The sequence below is a fragment of the Mustela nivalis genome (assembly GCF_964662115.1).
Source record: "Mustela nivalis genome assembly, contig: HAP1_SCAFFOLD_819, whole genome shotgun sequence".
Taxonomy (NCBI): Eukaryota; Metazoa; Chordata; class Mammalia; order Carnivora; family Mustelidae; genus Mustela; species Mustela nivalis.
In genome coordinates this window covers 50,001-66,982 of record NW_028135845.1, presented here as the reverse complement: position 1 = coordinate 66,982, position 16,982 = coordinate 50,001, and the positions used below count along the sequence as shown (strand labels likewise).

General features: G+C 41.4%; 2 protein-coding genes and 1 long non-coding RNA gene across 51 annotated transcripts in view; 1 reads left to right on the top strand and 2 right to left on the bottom strand.

The window, feature by feature from the left end:
- SETD5 (SET domain containing 5) overlaps positions 1 to 1,238 on the bottom strand; it is an 85,141-nt gene extending 83,903 nt beyond the window's left edge. For 42 of the 49 annotated variants that reach the window (XM_082750199.1, XM_082750227.1, XM_082750186.1 and 39 more), the window contains exon 1: positions 881 to 1,238. The gene's annotated coding sequence lies outside the window, so the exon portion shown is untranslated. The remainder of the gene's footprint in view (positions 1 to 880) is intronic. The other 7 variants (XM_082750204.1, XM_082750214.1, XM_082750184.1 and 4 more) reach the window with 4 other exon arrangements.
- Positions 1,239 to 4,942: 3,704 nt separating this feature from the next.
- On the top strand, positions 4,943 to 8,286 carry LOC309857519. The gene is made up of 2 exons (XR_014307744.1): positions 4,943 to 7,388; positions 7,557 to 8,286. It is a non-coding gene; the product is annotated as an uncharacterized lncRNA (long non-coding RNA).
- Positions 8,287 to 11,170: 2,884 nt separating this feature from the next.
- Positions 11,171 to 16,982, bottom strand: part of THUMPD3 (THUMP domain 3 tRNA guanosine methyltransferase) — a 30,726-nt gene continuing 24,914 nt past the window's right edge. Inside the window, 5 exon segments of the mRNA XM_082750232.1 lie at positions 11,171 to 11,306; positions 11,308 to 11,436; positions 11,632 to 11,755; positions 12,294 to 12,404; positions 15,312 to 15,427. Coding sequence (XP_082606358.1) covers positions 11,265 to 11,306; positions 11,308 to 11,436; positions 11,632 to 11,755; positions 12,294 to 12,404; positions 15,312 to 15,427 — 522 coding nt within the window. The 3' untranslated portion in view covers positions 11,171 to 11,264.

The window sequence follows — 16,982 nt, the reverse complement described above, 5'->3', positions numbered from 1 at the left end:
CTCTATAGAATAAATTAGCATAGAAGGGGCTTTCCCAACAGTTCAACTTTCCCTCTCGTGCGATTCACCTACTTAAAAAACCAGGGCTTTTTCTTACCACCATTCACCTTACATCCCTGGCTTCCACGCAAAGGGAAAGGGAATTCATAAAGCGTAAATTTTTCTGCTTTTAAAGACGTTCTCAAATGATCGCTCTCCACGCCCAAGGCAGGAAAAACGACACAAACTGGCTCAACTCCAGGCTCGAACCCTACAAATTCAATGAGGCTATCTCAGATACGGGGGCATACGCCACTGTATGCCCAAGAATGTGAAGTGGGGGTGGCGAAGGTAACGTCTTTAATGTGGGAAAAGAAGCAATCATCTGAGATGGGGACCCAAGAACGATACTGAAGGCGTCCAGGAACATTATGGAGGGGGGGATAGAGGCCTCCCCCAGATCAGAGTTGTCACAAGGCCGCGCGAAAGGGGGTTGGGGTGGGGGTTAGGGGAGAGGGGAAAAAAAGTATGCCTGTGCGTTTTTAGAGAAGGGCAGGGAGAGGCCTATCCTCAAGTAAAAGGTAAACGTGGAGTAGGCAGTTCCCAGGAAAAGGGGTGAAGAGGCGTGGGGGAGGGGAAGCGTCCTGACCCAGGAAAGACATGAAAAGGGGAGTGGGGTCGACTAGATTACGAAGGGGGCCTCTCTCCCTGGGAAATAGGGGTGCAATGGTGTGTGGGGGGCAGCGAGGGGGATGAGAAGGGGCAGCATCCTCCTGTAAAAAGCCTGGAGAGGGCCAGGCCCACGTCCCGAAGAGCGAGCGCGGGGAGACGGAGGAGGTGACCCTTCCTCCCCCAGGGCCCAGTCGTGAGAATAGGTCTCTCTTTTCTGTCGGACCCTTACCTTGTCCCAGGCGCTGCCGGGGCCTGGGCCCGGGCTGCGGCGCACAGCACTCCCGGGAGGCAGCAGGACTCGAGTTAGGCCCAACGCGGCGCCACGGCGTTTCCTGGCCGGGAATGGCCCGTGCCCGTGAAGTGGGGGTGGGGGGCAGAAAGGCGGAGCGAGCCAAAGGCGGGGAGGGGGAAGGGCCAGGGAAGGAAGGGGGGGGGCCGGCACTACAGTGTTGGCGGACTGGCGGGACTGGGGCTGCGTGAGTCTCTCAGCGCAGGCGGGCGGCGGCCGCCCCTCCCCCGGCGGCGGCGGCGGCGGCGGCGGCAGCTCACTCAGCCCGCTGCCCGAGCGGAAACGCCACTGACCGCACGGGGATTCCCACCGCCGGCGCCAGGGGCACCCGGGACACGCCCCCTCCCGCCGCGCCATTGGCTTCTCCGCCCACCGCCCCGCACCCATTGGTCAGTTCGCCGCCAATCCGCGGAAGCCGCCGGGGCCGCCTAGAGAAGAGGCTGTGCTCTGGGGCTCCGGCTCCTCAGAGAGCCTCGGCTAGGTAGGGGAGCGGGACTCTGGTGGGAGGGGGGCCCGGTGGACCGGAGGGAGATGGGTGGTTGAGGCGGTCTGACGGAGAGAGAGGGGTCGCTTTCCCCCGCGGGCAGTAGGGAGTATAACGTTTGTTAGGCTGGAAGGGAAGGAGGTGGTCAGAGGCAGGCAGAAGTATGGCCCGCCCTGCGGCAACCAGAGGGGGAGGGAGAAGAGCGGAAAAGGCTCGAATCCAGACGGAGCCATTGCTCATGCAGGGAGGAGCGCTTCCGGCTCACCTCTTGTTACTGATTGGCCGCTTCTCCTCCCGCCGTGTGTGAAAACACAAATGGCGTGTTTTGGTTGGAGTAAAGCGCCTGTCAGTTACAGCCTCGGGAGTGCGCAGTCGCCTGGGCACGCTCGCATTGCTCCCTGGGTGGGATGGGTAGGTAGATGGGGTGGGGAGAGAGTTGGAGGAGCGGGCGCGGTCGACCTCCCGCGGGGGGTGGAGGGTCAGTGAAAGTGCCTCCGAGCGGGCGTCCTGCCACCCCCCCCTTCCTTGGAGGGAGTCGGTTTACCCGCCGCCTGCTCAGCTTCGGCATCTGATTGGTTGCTGAAGCCCGGGGAAAGGCCCCATGCCATTGGCTCGGGTCCCAAATGAGCGAAACCACTGAGCGGGTCAGCAGGGGTGGCGGGGAGGCGGTCGTTGGTACGGTCCTTCCCGAGGCCCAGCGCCGCAGTGTCTGGCCCCGCGCCCCTGCGCAACGTGGCAGGAAGCGCGCGCTGAAGGCGGAGGCGGGCTGCTGGGCCGAGGCTTCTGGGTGGTGGCGACCGCGGCTCCGCCCCGGGCGTCCGCCGCTTGAAGGACGAGACGATCCGGATCTGCTCTCGGAGTCGCGGGGGTGGGGGAAAGAGCGGGGGTCGGTCTTGCTGGTTTGTGGGAGGGAGGTGCATGTTCTCCAAAAGTCGGCGCGAGCTGCAATCCTGAGGGATCTGCAGTGGAGGAGGCGGAGAGAAGGCCGCACCCTTCTCGGTAGGGGGAGGGGAGTGCCGCAATACCTTTATGGGAGTTCTCTGCTGCCTCCTGTCTCCTAAGGACCGCCCTGGGCCTAGAAGAATCCCTCCCTCCCCCGCGATCTCGTCATCGCCTCCAAGTCGAGTTGCTCCTTCTCGATTGTGGGCGGGACTTTTTTGCCCAGGCTTAACCTGGTGGCTGGGCGTTGTCCTGCAGGGGATTGAGCAGGTGTAAGATTTCTCTCTTCCCACAGACTTGAGTTTGTGTCACAAAGTAATTATAATAGGGGTAGAGGAAGGAAATAGGAGTCCAAGCATTCACCTTGGGCTGATTTTAAGCAGCTAGACTGCGTGTTATTACTACTTAAGATCCTTCTTGTAGTATTTTTCCTGTAGGTAAAGGGGAGGTTAAAGGCAGAGTGATTGGAGGTTTTTTTTTACTCATCCCATTTGAGAATCTTGCTGACACCAAGTATAGCATTTGAAATTAAATATTAATCTTAAAATTCTAGGCCCTTTCCTAGCATCCCTTTGGTTAGGGATCTTAGCTACTCACACTCCTACTTTGAGCGCATTTTGCTTTTGTGTACTTGCTCTTTGAATCCCCAGACATAGTAGTGGCTTTCTCCTCTCCTGTTTTTGGCAGCCCAGTGAGTCATGAAACCAGACAGATCAGTTTTTCTGCCAATTAAGGCTACCCAGTTTGAGGAGAGGCCTCACTCTTACCCAGTTATGTATTTATTCCTCCTTGAATGTTTACCTTGTTTTACACTTTATCCTTTTCCTCAGCTAGGATTCCACCCGTTGATCTCTTCACAGTCAGATGACCTTGATTACTGCCTTACTAAGAATTGGATATGAGGTTCAGGAACACCTCCGTTTTCCCTCCTTTGAATACCTCTCGATCCATGTTTTTATTTCTGTTCTCATCAATTGGTAACTGGGCTCAATTGCTGTAATGCTGATAGCTTCCAAACTGGTGTCTGCCTGTGGTATCATCTTTTTTTGTTTGTTTAAAGATTTTATTTATTTGACCCGGGTGAAGCGGGGTGGGGACAGGCTTCCTGCGGAGCAGAGAGCCCGATGTGGGACTCGGTCTCAGGACCCTGAGATCATGAGCTGAGCTAAAGGCAGAGGCTTAACCCACTGAGCCACCCAGGCACCCCGGTATTGTCTTTTGATCCATCAAACATGTTGCTGAGACAGTTGTCCCAACATACAGATAGGGGTGAAAATGACTGATCAAACTCCTTTACTAGCTCCTAACTACTTATAGGATGAATTCCATCAACGTGAGAGTAATATACAAGGCCCCTCAATGGGCTGATCTTGTCTTAACAGCTTTTTCATTTGCTACAATTTTTTACATATACCTCAAACATTACCTCTCCAGGCATACTGAATTGTTTACCCAAATCATAGTGTCATTGCCCTACCTCTTTGTAGGCTGGTTCCTTCTGAGGTGGCACCCTTGGTGCTTCTTACTCCAAGACTGTTAAGACTCAAATACCATCTTTCCTATGATCTTGCCTTCTGTCTATCTTCCCAGAAGCCTGACACCCCTAAAGAAAGGTTACAAGTGCTTTTCATCTGATAGTAGGTTGAATCAGCATTTCTCAGGTTGTCATTGCTTGTTTAAATTCTCCTATTCTGAGCTGCTTGAGGTCACAGGTTCTTGTTAAGTCTTGTACCACCAGGCTCCTAGTGTATTCCCTGATAGCTAGCCAATCGTAAGTAAAATGGAAAGAGCAACATGTCAATGTCTTTTAAGGTTTGATAGGTTATTGGTCTCTCAGTTTTGGATGTATGCTTCCTAGTGCTTTAGGTTACCAGTGTCCAATAGAATGTTCTGCATTTTTGCCAACCTGTATGGTAGCCATTAACCATGTATTACTATTGAGCACTGGAAATGTGGCTACTCTGACTAAAGAACTGAATTTTCAACTTGATATAATTTAAATTGCCACTGTGTACATTGTAGCTGTAGCCAAAAAGTTGTGTTGTGGGTTGCTGAATACTTAATATGCATTGATAATTTTCTCTTCATACTGAGCAGTTAGGAAACAAAACTAAACTTGTTAGGAAACAAAACTAAACAAAACTAAACTTGGCCTGTTTAGTTTAATTTTTTCCCTGCTTGTTTAACCTATTTTCTGTACTATAGTTGTACCTAGCTGAAAGCTAAGTTGAACAAGGCTAAACTTGCCTTGGCCAACAGTGTGTTAAAAAAGCAAGTGTTGACTAGTTTGGATTTCAAAAAAGAATGCATAATGAATTTTAGGAAAGTGGGATTTCATTAAACCTTGTAATGGTGACAGAAATTTAGTTAGGAATAGGACTATATCTGATATTAATGAAAGCAGCCCTGTATTTCAGTCCTACAAATTTTCATTTTTGGAGAAACTTGATCAGAGGACACCAGACCTTACATACCACATCTTGTTAGGAACATGTCACAAAGTTTAAGTTGCATCCTGATAAAGTATAAATTGATACATCCTAACACCAAAATATTTTTATCTGCTAATATAGCATGTTGTAAATTTGTTATATTTTTAAAAGACAATTTTTTTTAAAGATTTCTCAGAATATGAGACTGTTAGGATAGGAATCTGTCAGTGCACACAGGTAGTTGGCTTGCTATTTAATGCAGATTTCCAGTCCTACAGCCAGAGATTCTGAATCCACTTTAGTTGGGTGGGAGGCACTGGAATTCTATATCATGTTCCTTATTTGCTTCTGATGTTGGGGGCCCAAGAATCATACTGCAAATACAGCCTTCAGGCTATATACCTATTTATTCTACAAAAATGATTAAAACTTCAGAGAAACTTCTAATATTCCGTGCTTTCTACTTGGTGATTTTTTTTCCTTTCAAAAAAAAAAAAAAGAATGGAAAAACAAGTCAAGAGGAGAAGATTGGTAATATTTGATAGTTTTGGAAACATGCAGGTCAGATTGTTTTTCTTGTAAAAGGGATGTTAAAATACTCCAAATACAATTTTTGAACAAGAGTATTGCCCTTTTTGTCTGTTTTCCCACTAAATGCATTAATCAGAGACTTACTTTTGATTCCCCAGTGCCTGTACACAGAGCTGTAAATGTTGGTTTTATTAATTTATATGTGAAATTGGTTTTCAAATAATAGCTAAGTCCACAAAACACAGACACAGGCTCCTTTTATGGAGAAATTTTAGGGTCATACTTAACCCTAAGTCTCTTCATTCTATTTATAAAGGAGACTGAGGCATTCCGGTCTCTAAATGCATCTGTCCACTGTTGACCTCTTCCTTTGGTTTCCTGTATGAACCATTCTTCTTCCTGTACTTCACTTCTTTGGGCTTTACTTATTTATTTTTTTCCCACAAACCAGCTACCTCTTTTTGAAGTAGAGCCATATTTCTTATACTTTTAGGATAAAAGTATATCAAATACTTCTACTTCCCTGAGAAAGTTGAAGGTTTTGTAAAGGCTTTTAGAGCGTGCATGCAAGGAGCAGGGAGCCAAAGGGAGATGTGGAGAGAGAATCTCTGGTAGATTCCCCCATTGAGCTCAGAGCCTGACATGGGGCTTGATCTCAGGACCCTGAGATCATGACTGAGCTGAAACCAAAGGCTAAGCATCTACAGACTGAACCACTCTCTGCCATTGATTTTTTTATGCAAAGAGGAAGTTTGGTACATTATGATTTGCAGCAGTTAGTCCGGAATATGATAGGAATCAGCATCATAACGGTAAGAGTACTTTGACTATTTTAGGCCAATCTTAGTTCTAGAGCACTTTATTAGGTCATATGTCTGAGAATCTAGCACCTTTATTTCAAAGGTTGAGAATTCTTGATTTTGTTAGTTTATCTAGTGACATGCTACTTTATAATGGAGAACTTACTTCTCCAGAAGACTCCCTCCCCCGCATCCATCACTCCCTATTCTTAATGGAGTGGGTAAGAAACTGGATTATTAGAGAACTGTTAGTAGCTTGGAATTAAACATTTATTTTTCCAAATCAGGGTTGAACCTGATGGATTATTCCTGTATCATGGTATATACCTTCTTGGTGATTAGAGAGACTATTTCTGCCTCTCTGATTATATCTCAGAGTCATGGTCACATTTAATAATCCTGTTTTCCAGCTTTACGACTAGAGTTCATAGTCATCACTGACTTTTATCAGCTTGTCCTGGTATTTAGTCACCCTGTTTTTTAGTTTTGAATTTTGTTTTTGTTCTTTACACATTTTCAGATCACATTTATACAGCTGGCTATTGTATCAGCTAACCAGCCCCACCTCTAGTGTATGGATTCTGGTCAGCTCACTCGACACTCAACATTCTTCATAACCTTTTTTCTTTTTACTGATCTTTTGTTAAAAATCTCTCCACAACGTCTTTTTTATAATAAATAATGACAACATAAATCTATTGTGTACTATAGGCTAAGGCTAATGCAAACAGTTGGGTTAGAAGAAATGAACTAATAGTAATCATTGAATGCCAACAGTGTATCCCATAATATGTTAAACTCATTGCTAGTGTATTTATTGTGGTCCTAATACATAAAACCCCATCTTTCAGAGCAGGAAACTAAAGAAGTCGAACAACTTTTCTGTAGACACTACAACAAATTAAGAACCACAAATTTGAACTCTGGTCAGACTTGCTTAGTCAGTATTCCTTACCAGTATATGGTACTGCCTTTCTCTAATGGAAACGCCTTTCAGGAAATTAATCTGACTGCAGGATACCAGATGAGTTCCAGGGATGGAGACATTTGAAGGTTCTTTTACAGCAGTCCAGACATGAGGTAATGTGGTTTGATATAGAGTGATGGGGCAATCACAGTGGAAAGGAAGTTAAAGGACTCAGTAACTGAATGTCAGTCACTGAGAACTGTCTCAGCACAAACTTCTGAAGGAAACCTTTCTTGATGTCCTCAGCTCTACTACATTGGATCACTCGCTTAATGTTGTCATAGCACTTCTGACAGTCATAATTTTTTTTTAATTTATTTTTTATAAACATATATTTTTATCCCCAGGGGTACAGGTCTGTGAATCACCAGGTTTACACACTTCACAGCATTCACCAAAGTACATACCCTCCCCAATGTCCATAATCCCACCCCTTTCTCCCAAACCCCCTCCCCCCTGACAGTCATAATTTTATTAGTAATTGTGTAACTGGAGATTTTCCGTACTTTTTCAGGTTGCTTCTTGAGAGCAGGATGGTGTTTATATATAGCTGTGTGTCTGTTGCTAAGTATAAGAAGGAATCAAATGGTGCAGTATATTCTTAAATTATCTAGAATTTACTTAAGCAGTACATTTAGGGTGTGAATATTTGTTTTTAGAAATTAACTTAGTTTTTAGGTTATACCTTCTATAATCCCAGCAACCCCCAATATTGTGCAATTTTTTTAAATCCTGTAGTTCTTTTTGTGCCTAAACATAAGTATATTCTGTTGTCTTCCTGCAGTGTTTCAGATATTTCCTTAAAATACTAAAAAAGAAATTCTTAAATATAAATACACCTTTTTTTTTTTTTTTAAGAATTTAGTAACTTTATTCTAAAATAAGCCAATTTATATTTTTCTAAGGAATGGATCATTTGTGGGGCACCTGGCTGGCTAAGTTGATAGAACACATGACTCTTGATGTCAGGTTATAGGTTTGATCCCCATTAAAGAGATTGCTTCAGGGGTGCCTGGGTGGCTCAGTGGATTAAGCCTCTGCCTTCAGCTTGGGTCATGATCTCAGGGTCCTGGGATCGAGCCCCGCATCGGGCTCTCTGCTCAGCAGGGAGCCTGTTTCCCTTCATCTCTCTCTCTGCCTGCCTCTCTGCCTACTTGTGATTTCTGTCAAATAAATAAATAAAATTAAAAAAAGGTTGCTTCTAAAATAAGAGAGATAAAAAAAAAAATGGGTCATTGGCCTTAAAAAAATTATGACTACTTGGTCAACTTAGAGCCACCATCTGTGTCTAAAAATGCTAAAAAGATTAAGCCAATATACAGCAGACTTCTCTCACAGAATCCACTCCAAAGAAAAGAAAAAGCTATTCTAGTATCTTAAAGGGCAAGTTATTATATGACCTTGCTGGAGAAATAAATACACAGTTGGGACACCTGGGTGGCTCAGTTGTGCATCTGACTCTTGATTTTTGGCTCCAGTCATGATCTCAGGATACTGAGATCCAGCCTTGCCATCAGGCTCCCTGCTCAAAGGGGAGTCTGCTTGCAATTATCTCATCCCTCCCCCTCTGGCCCTCCCCACTCATGCGACTCTTTCTCTCAAATAAATAAATGTCTTACCAAAAATTACACAATAACAAAAATTTTACAAAAAGCTATATACAGAGTGGACATTGCTGATTGTCTACTGGATGAAAAGTAAAAGGCAGTGTCATTTTTTAAAATAATACATTGTCATATTAAACATTTGTGTATAGACATGAAGTCTGCATTAATATCTGGTTTGTTAGAAGTATGTTTAAACCTTACAGATGGATGAATCTACAAAAATGGCTGGGCTCATTTTCCATGTATTTGTCCCGCATCAGCTAGTCAAAGACAGTTCTGTCAAAGCTTGGCAAACACATGCCTGGAAACAGTTAAAGCATTGAGTAGGTTTTTACTATATTATTTATTTTTAATTTATTTTTTAAAAGTAATCCCTACACCCACTGTGGGGCTCAAACTCACAAACATAAGATTAAGAGTCACATGCTCTACCAACTGATCCAGCCAGCCACTCACCCCCTTGAGAAACTTCTTAAAATCCTCTGTTCTACACTGATGTTTTCACTAATTTTGAAAAAGCAAAAGTTGGTAAAACTGCTGGCATCTTGGCATTACTCAAGACAGTGGCACCAAAGTGTAGTAGTCATTCTTGACTGCCATGCATTTGCAGGGTAAGGGGAGGAGTGTCAGTTCCACTTAAGAATGTCCTTGTGATGGGGCGCCTGGGTGGCTCAGTGGGTTAAAGCCTCTGCCTTCAGCTCAGGTCATGATCCCAGGGTCCTGGGATCGAGCCCCGCATTGGGCTCTCTGCTCTGCAGGGAGCCTGATTCCCCCCCCACTCTGTCAAATAAATAAAAATCTTAAAAAAAAAAAAAAAAAACTAAGCCAACATACAAAAATACTATTTAATTCAGCAAATATTAAATGCCCACTTAAGCAAGTACTCTGCCAGGCACTTGGTAGGTAAACAGTGGTGAAAACAGACATAGTTCTTTTACTTTCCATTTCTGCCGATTACTGACCTAATAGTTAAAGGTTGAAATGATTTATAAAGAGGTGAAAGATGGGGTGCCTGGGTGGCTCAGTTGGTTTAACATCTGCCTTCAGCTCAGGCCATGATCCCAGGGTCTTGGGATTGAGCCCCATGTCAGGCTCCCCACTTTGCCTCTTCCTTCTGCCATTCTCTCAAATAAAAAATCTTAAAAAAAAAAAATAAAAAGAGGTGAAAGATTGTTTCATGATGAACCCAAAAGAGGGCAGCTATGCCTTCTGATGGTAAAAACTCCCGTCTAGGATATGAAACCCTTAATAAGTATCTTCTAATTCATGCTAAAGTGTGGGGTAATAGTAGATGCAGAGAGAAACCAGACTAGGGCTGTTGGCTATGCTGTTTATGTGAATTCTTCTTTCAAAGGAAAGGTGTCCTTTTATTCTAAATGTAAGATACCTAAAACTTCCAAATAAACTGAATACTGTAAAGAATTCCACATGTACCTCAAGTATTCTTTGTCCCAGGGATGCATCATTTTCGTAAGGATTTAATGTTCATTTCATTTTCCAGTCAGGATTTTATCCATCTGGAGAAACAGCTAAGTATGAATACAGATCCAAGAGAAAACAGAAGAATTCTGGGGCGCCTGGGTGGCTCAGTGGGTTAAAGCCTCTGCCTTCGGCTCAGGTCATGATCCCAGGGTCCTGGGATAGAGCCCCCCACTGGGCTCTCTGCTCAGCAGGAGCCTGCTTCTTCCTCTCTTTGCCTGCTTCTCTGCTTACTTGTGATCTCTGTCAAATGAAGTTTTTTTTCTTAAAAACTTTGAGAGGATCTGCAATTCCTTTGATCAATCCTAGTTCTCTATTTTAGTTTTATACATTAATTTTAATAACATGCATATTTTAATTTTTAAGGCAGATGGTAAACTTTCCAGTTGGTCTTGTGAGACTTCATCTTGTCGTGGGGCAAACACTATCACAAAATGCAGTGCTTCATTTTATTAAGGGTGAGGTAAAGCCAACTTGAGAAACTGTGAAGAGCAAAGCTGAATGCAATATGGACCAAAAAGGGTTTTTTTTTTTTTTTTTAATATTTTATTTATTTATTTGACAGAGAGAGATCACAAGTAGGCAGAGGCAGGCAGAGAGAGAGAGGCGGGGAAAGCAGGCTCCCTGCTGAGCAGAGAGTCTGATGCAGGGCTTGATCCCAGGACTCTGGGATCATGACCTGAGCCGAAGGCAGAGGCTTTAACCCACTGAGCCACCCAGGCGCCCCTGGCCCAAAAAGTTTTGATAATGTTTTCCTTTCCTTCAGGCCAGGGTAGCTTTCTACCTGCTACAGTGGAAATAGGAACTGCTATGAAGCCTGAAAACATACTCAAAACCTAAATCCCAAAGCATTTTAGTAGGCTTAGGATCTTGAAAACATTTTAAGTAGTAATTGCCCAGCCAGTCCTTCCAAGAGAGCTCCAAAGTTCTGCTTAAGAACTTCAGTTCCATTCAGACCCTTTGCTAACATAGGTAAAGAGCCTTAGACCAGTTTAAATTGCAAACTGCAATTTTATTAACACTATTTTTCTTTCAAACCAAGTTCTTCATGCTGACATTCCCAGTGTTGGGAGGCACAAATACCATTAACCATCTTCATTCTTTGCATCACCAAGGAGTTCTTTCCCCATCTTGTTCTGAAGGATGAACAAAAGCTTGAGGTGTACGTTTCAGAAGATAAACTGCTGCATGAAGACCCCCTATGTTCACCCAGACAGTATGTACCTTCCGCCAAACATGTCCCATTCCAGATAATGCCTGCGTACACACAAAAAGGAAAAGTGATTAGCAGAAAATCTGTAGGCCAACCAGCAGCCTAGTTGGTAGTAAGAAACCATGGGGGAAAGGGAAACAAATCCTACTCAAACTAATACACCTTTTTAAAAAAAGTTTTAATAAATTAAAAGATCCTAAAGTTGCCACAGGGTGAATTTTTGGGCTAATTTACAGCACCTTGGTAAAGCATTTCTTGTCCTGAGTAAGTAGTGCAGCTCGGCCTGTCCCTGGTTTACAGACACGGCTCATCTCCCGTAGGCAAGCTGGATAAAGGTTCCAGTTTCTCTTTTTGGAGCCCATCCTATAGAAGAAGATCAGTGAATCAAACACTTAGTAGATAAACATCTAGAACTAGAAACAAAAAGTTAAAAACTCATTATAATAAAATGCTAATGCCTAAAAATGAGTAATCTGACTTAGAAATATGAAACAGATGAACTGGCTACAGAAAAATTTGTTTTGACAACTATAATAATTGTATAAGTTGTCCTCTTAAAAACTATAATAAACACATTACATAAACCAAACCAATGATGAGAAAACATTTATCCTGAGGATTAGAACCAAATTTTCCTCAACCTTTGGGAAGTATCTTGTAATTCACCAGTGGGCCAGGAAGTGAGTTAGCCTGTGATGGTCAGGATCAAAATGTGGTTAATTACTGAGTTCTCAGAAGAAACAAAACATGTGAATCCATCATATTATAGTTCTTAAGTGACAAAGTGCTCTTAAATCTACTAAAAGAAATTGAAGATTTCTGATAGAATCTTAGAAGACAAGATGGGTACTAGTTTAACAAGTGAAGGTAAAACTCATTTTTTTTAAAAGCCAAGTCCCACCTTTTTCCAAATGGCATGTCTGTTACAATAATGTCCACAGAGCCAGTTCTCAATGGCAGATTGCAGATATCCCACTGAACAGCATCTATGGGCAAGCTCCAGGACACTTTGCTATAGGGACAAAGTCAATGTGCTTATTATTTTGAAGTATGAAGTCTATAAACATTTATGAAGAAACTTATAAAATACAAAATGCTACTAAAATGATAATATCTGTGACAACATTAATAAGCAAAATTTTTAAGCCAAAATGTAGGAAGTAAGCATAAGGTCATATGATAAAACTTCTAATGACAAAATCTGTAATGACTATTTAAAAAATGGTTAAGATTGGTTTCAAAAGATAACTGGTTTCATCTATAATTTAAGAAAACAGATCAAGGGATGAACAAGACTAACAAAGAACTGCAAAAGATGACTGACAACAGTAATGAAGCAGTAAAATTATATAACTGAACGTTAAACATCAGTGAACACAGGAAAAAAGATTATGAGGTGACAAATCTGAAGTTTGGCAGACCTCAATAACGAGAAACATCTGCAAAATTAATAAAATAGAGATATTTGTTTTAAAATTAAACCTGTAGCACACAAAAAGAAGACTGAAAAATATGATAAAAGACAATGAATACAAACGATACAAATCCTCTTCATTAAGGCAAAGCTGCTCTATAAGAAGCAAGATACAAAAGGCAAGAACACACAGGCTAAGAAAGACAAATCAGGGGCCCCTGGGTGGCTCAGTGAGTTAAAGCCTTTGCCTTCGGCTTGGGTCATGATCCCAGGGTCCAGGGATTGAGCCCTGCATTGGGCACTCTGCTCTGCATGGAGCCTGCTTCCCCTGCTCTCTCTGCCTGCCTCTCTGTTTACTTGTGATCTCTGTCTGTCAAATAAATAAAATCTTTTTTTAAAAAAAGGCAAATCAAAGACTGAGAAGAAATAAATGGTTATTGAGAGAGACTGAGGAATTTAAGAGAAAATGTACAATAAAGGCTGTTGCTCCATAAAGGGGGGGGAAAGCACAGATTATCAAAAATAAGCATATTAATCACATTTATAGGCACCAATAATTGCAACAAAATAAGTGAACATAAAATTTTAAGAGACTGATAAATAGTACAGGTAGAATAGACAAAAAAGGTACAGTGTCTGAAAAGCAAGATAAAATATACAGAAAATAGAAATAAATTGTTTAACAATGTTTTATCAGGTTTCAAAAAAACGTAATGTACTAAGCCCCAAGAAAATTTCAATAAATATGCAACAAAATGTACCATAAAAATTCACCGTCAATAAAGCAAATTAAAACCTTTGAACTACTTGTGTACAAAAAATTATCTAAACCCTTGCTATTCAGAGTTGGGCCACAGCCAGCAGCATGAATATATCACCCATCAACTTGCTAGGAAACAAACTCCCAGGTCCCATCTGAAACCTACTGAATCTGGATCTAGTTAACAGGATCCTCAGGTGACTCACACACACATTTGAAAAGCACTGCCCTGAACAACTAGATCAGTGAGACAAGTACACAACCAATGATTTAAAAAGAAACCAAAACAGGAAATTTTATCATTAAAGAAAAACACAGCATTTAACTTAAAATTTTAAATAACAAATTTAAAAAACCTCAACAGGAAATAGGAATAAAGAAACAAGCATAAAAAACAGCATGAAAAACAAAGAACAAACAGTATATGAAACAACTAAACAAAGCACCGGTGATTCTAATAAAAAAAAATTAGTAAAGAGAATAACCAACATATAGACATAAAATAATATGAAGGATTCCATGTGTAAGTAATAAATAGGAGTATCTGCATCAATTAGATATATATTTTTTAAAACCACTGATTTCTATTTAGATATAAACCTCACATTAAGGGTTATGGAGGCAGCTGCTTCTAGGTTTGCTAAGGCCAGTCATGGGATATATCTACTTCCCTGGGCTATATATTCAGGATATCAAGCATCTGTACAGTTCAACAAATGTAATGACCACTACCCACTCCTGCCACTTTCCAAGAAAATACAGGGTATCTTTATCTAAGGGCAATATATAAAATAAGGGCACCTAATTGTTTCACAGAAACAATTTTATGAGGCCTCTGATAAGAAGACCAAGTGACATTTAAACCAATTCTTCCAAAGACCGATGAAACTGCAACAGTGAAAGGCTGGCATAACTTGCATCACTGAATGTAACTTGGAGTAGTGGGCCAGGGCTTAAGATACTTTAACAAAAAATTTCCCAGACCCCAGTGGACTTCCAGTGCACAGAAAGGATACAGGTGAAGGGGCTTAAAATATTTGGCTTGCAGGAGAGAGGATTTTGGAGGAGGAGGAGTTTTGGTAGCCCTTCAAAGATCTGATGTCAAGCATTGTGTGACACAGAGCTAAGATTTTTCTTTATAGATCCAAATGGGTCTAAAACAAATCTACAGAAGGTACAGAGAGGAATTCAGTTTTATGACTAGCACTCCAAGTTGTGCAAAGCTAGAACTGACAGCCTTCAGAGACAGAGCCATAAGAGATAGTGATACAGACTGGAAGACCATTGGTCAGGATGTCCTATAGGACATTTAGGTACTGTGGATGTGGCTTTCAGGTTTCCTCAACTCTTAAGACTGCTTTAGAGTGCCAAGTAATAGAGGAAATTTCTACACAAATATGCAGTCATTTAAAAGACAGGAATATAAAAATCTAAAAATATTCAAAGTGGGATTTTATAAAATTAAAATGAATCAACACAGTATTTTTCCACTAAGTAAGAAAAAAGATACACAAATAAGAAAAAGGAAGACAAATAAACACAGTTGCACTAGGTGGAGAAATTATAGTTAAAAACATGTTTTTGTAAGTTATTTTCAATAAATGGCTTTAAAATTTAATGGAGTCTCACAGTATGTTCATTTTAGTTACAATGTCACAGCACAATGGAGGTATTAATTCATAATGTCAGTATAAAAAGTGACCATCTAAGTCTAAGAAATGCTACAAAATCTTTTAAATTTTTACCCTTCTTTAATTTGGCTCTTGGTCAATAAAGATGAGATGTTATTTGCTGCTCTATTCACAGCCAACGGATTATTATCACCAGCAATATGATAACAGTTAGACCATTCAGTAGCCCCCTAAAAGACAATAGTATATATTAAAACCAAAGTAGCAAACTGCAAACAAAACAAAACAGAACAAAAATTTAAAAACCCCCCAAAACCCAGAAATGATTAAAGGGATAATCATTTCAATTGATTGCCAATAAGAGAGACAATCCAATCTAATAATCCAATGCTTTTCTAAAGTGGTAGAATGCTGCATGTTGTGAACTTTGCTATTCCCCTTGCTTGAAAAGACAAAGCTCAAATGTCACACTCTCACATCAACCCCAACTCTCCAAGCTGTCTCTCATTTGCCTCCCCAACCCAAAGCACTTTGTACATACTGTCACTGCACTTGTTTTTTAATTATTTCTATACCTGTCTGCCTTTCAAGGAATCTCTCTAAGGACAAGTCTGATATTTTATTCAAACCCTCAGGCAGCAGTGTCTGGCACATAGTAAGCATTACAAACCTGAAATACAACCATGGTTTAAAAACCTAACAAAATTAAAGTCACCAACCTATATCCTTTTGTCATTACAAGATTTTATATATAAATTGTATAACATATATATACATATATATATATATATATATAGGGGTATTTGAAAATTTCTAAATAAAATGTAATATACACTGCATTAAGCTTCTGAATGATCACCGCTACATCCCTGAAAAGATTCTGTAATGTTAAGTCAAAAACATGTCGACAGAACATAAATACCAACGTTACATGTCATTTGTGGAATGGGAGGTAACACCCTACCCTAGGATGAACAATGTTCTAGATTCACAGAAGGTTTCTGATACGAAAGCAGAGGCAAGTTTTGCCCTCTGTTTAGGGATGAGGAACAAGTACCTCTTCCTTTGTAAACAGTAATACACACTCAAATCCATGAACACAAGGCTTCATTGTCTTTTCTTTTGCCCACATACTTGAGGGTGATCTAGAGGGGATGTAGAAGAGACCTACAGATTTTGATGAAAGCCTCTCAATTGATTCTGATTCCCCAACACTCACTTTTTTCATCTAAATCTGTTTAGATTTTCAGCCTCTGCAAGAGATGAGTTTTGTAGTACTTCAAATTTTAAAAGAATTCAGATCACTATTTTATACTTGCGTGAACAATTCTAGATACATATCTTGTCAATTCCTTTCATAACTTCATTCATTCTGACCATGTATCTATGTTTTTTAAAATATTTTTCTATATTAACATTCTCATGTCTACTTTTTTTTTAAAGATATTTTTTATTTATTTGACAGAGAGAGATCACAAGTAGGCAGAGAAAGAGAAGGGGAGAAGGGGATACAGGCTCCCTGCTGAGCAGAGAGCCCGATGCGGGGCTCGATCCCAGGACCCTGGGATCATGAACTGAGCCAAAGGCAGAGGCTTCAACCCACTGAGCCACCCAGGTGCCTCTCTCATGTCTACTCTTAAATGGAAATGCCTCAACCTTTATCCGTATCTTTTGGTGTGGCGGGGGGGTGGGGGCTCTTCTAGACTCTCTTTAGCTCTGTTGTATATTTCTTGACATGTGGCGACTTTCCCTTCTATTTAAGACACAGGTACACCATGGTTTAAT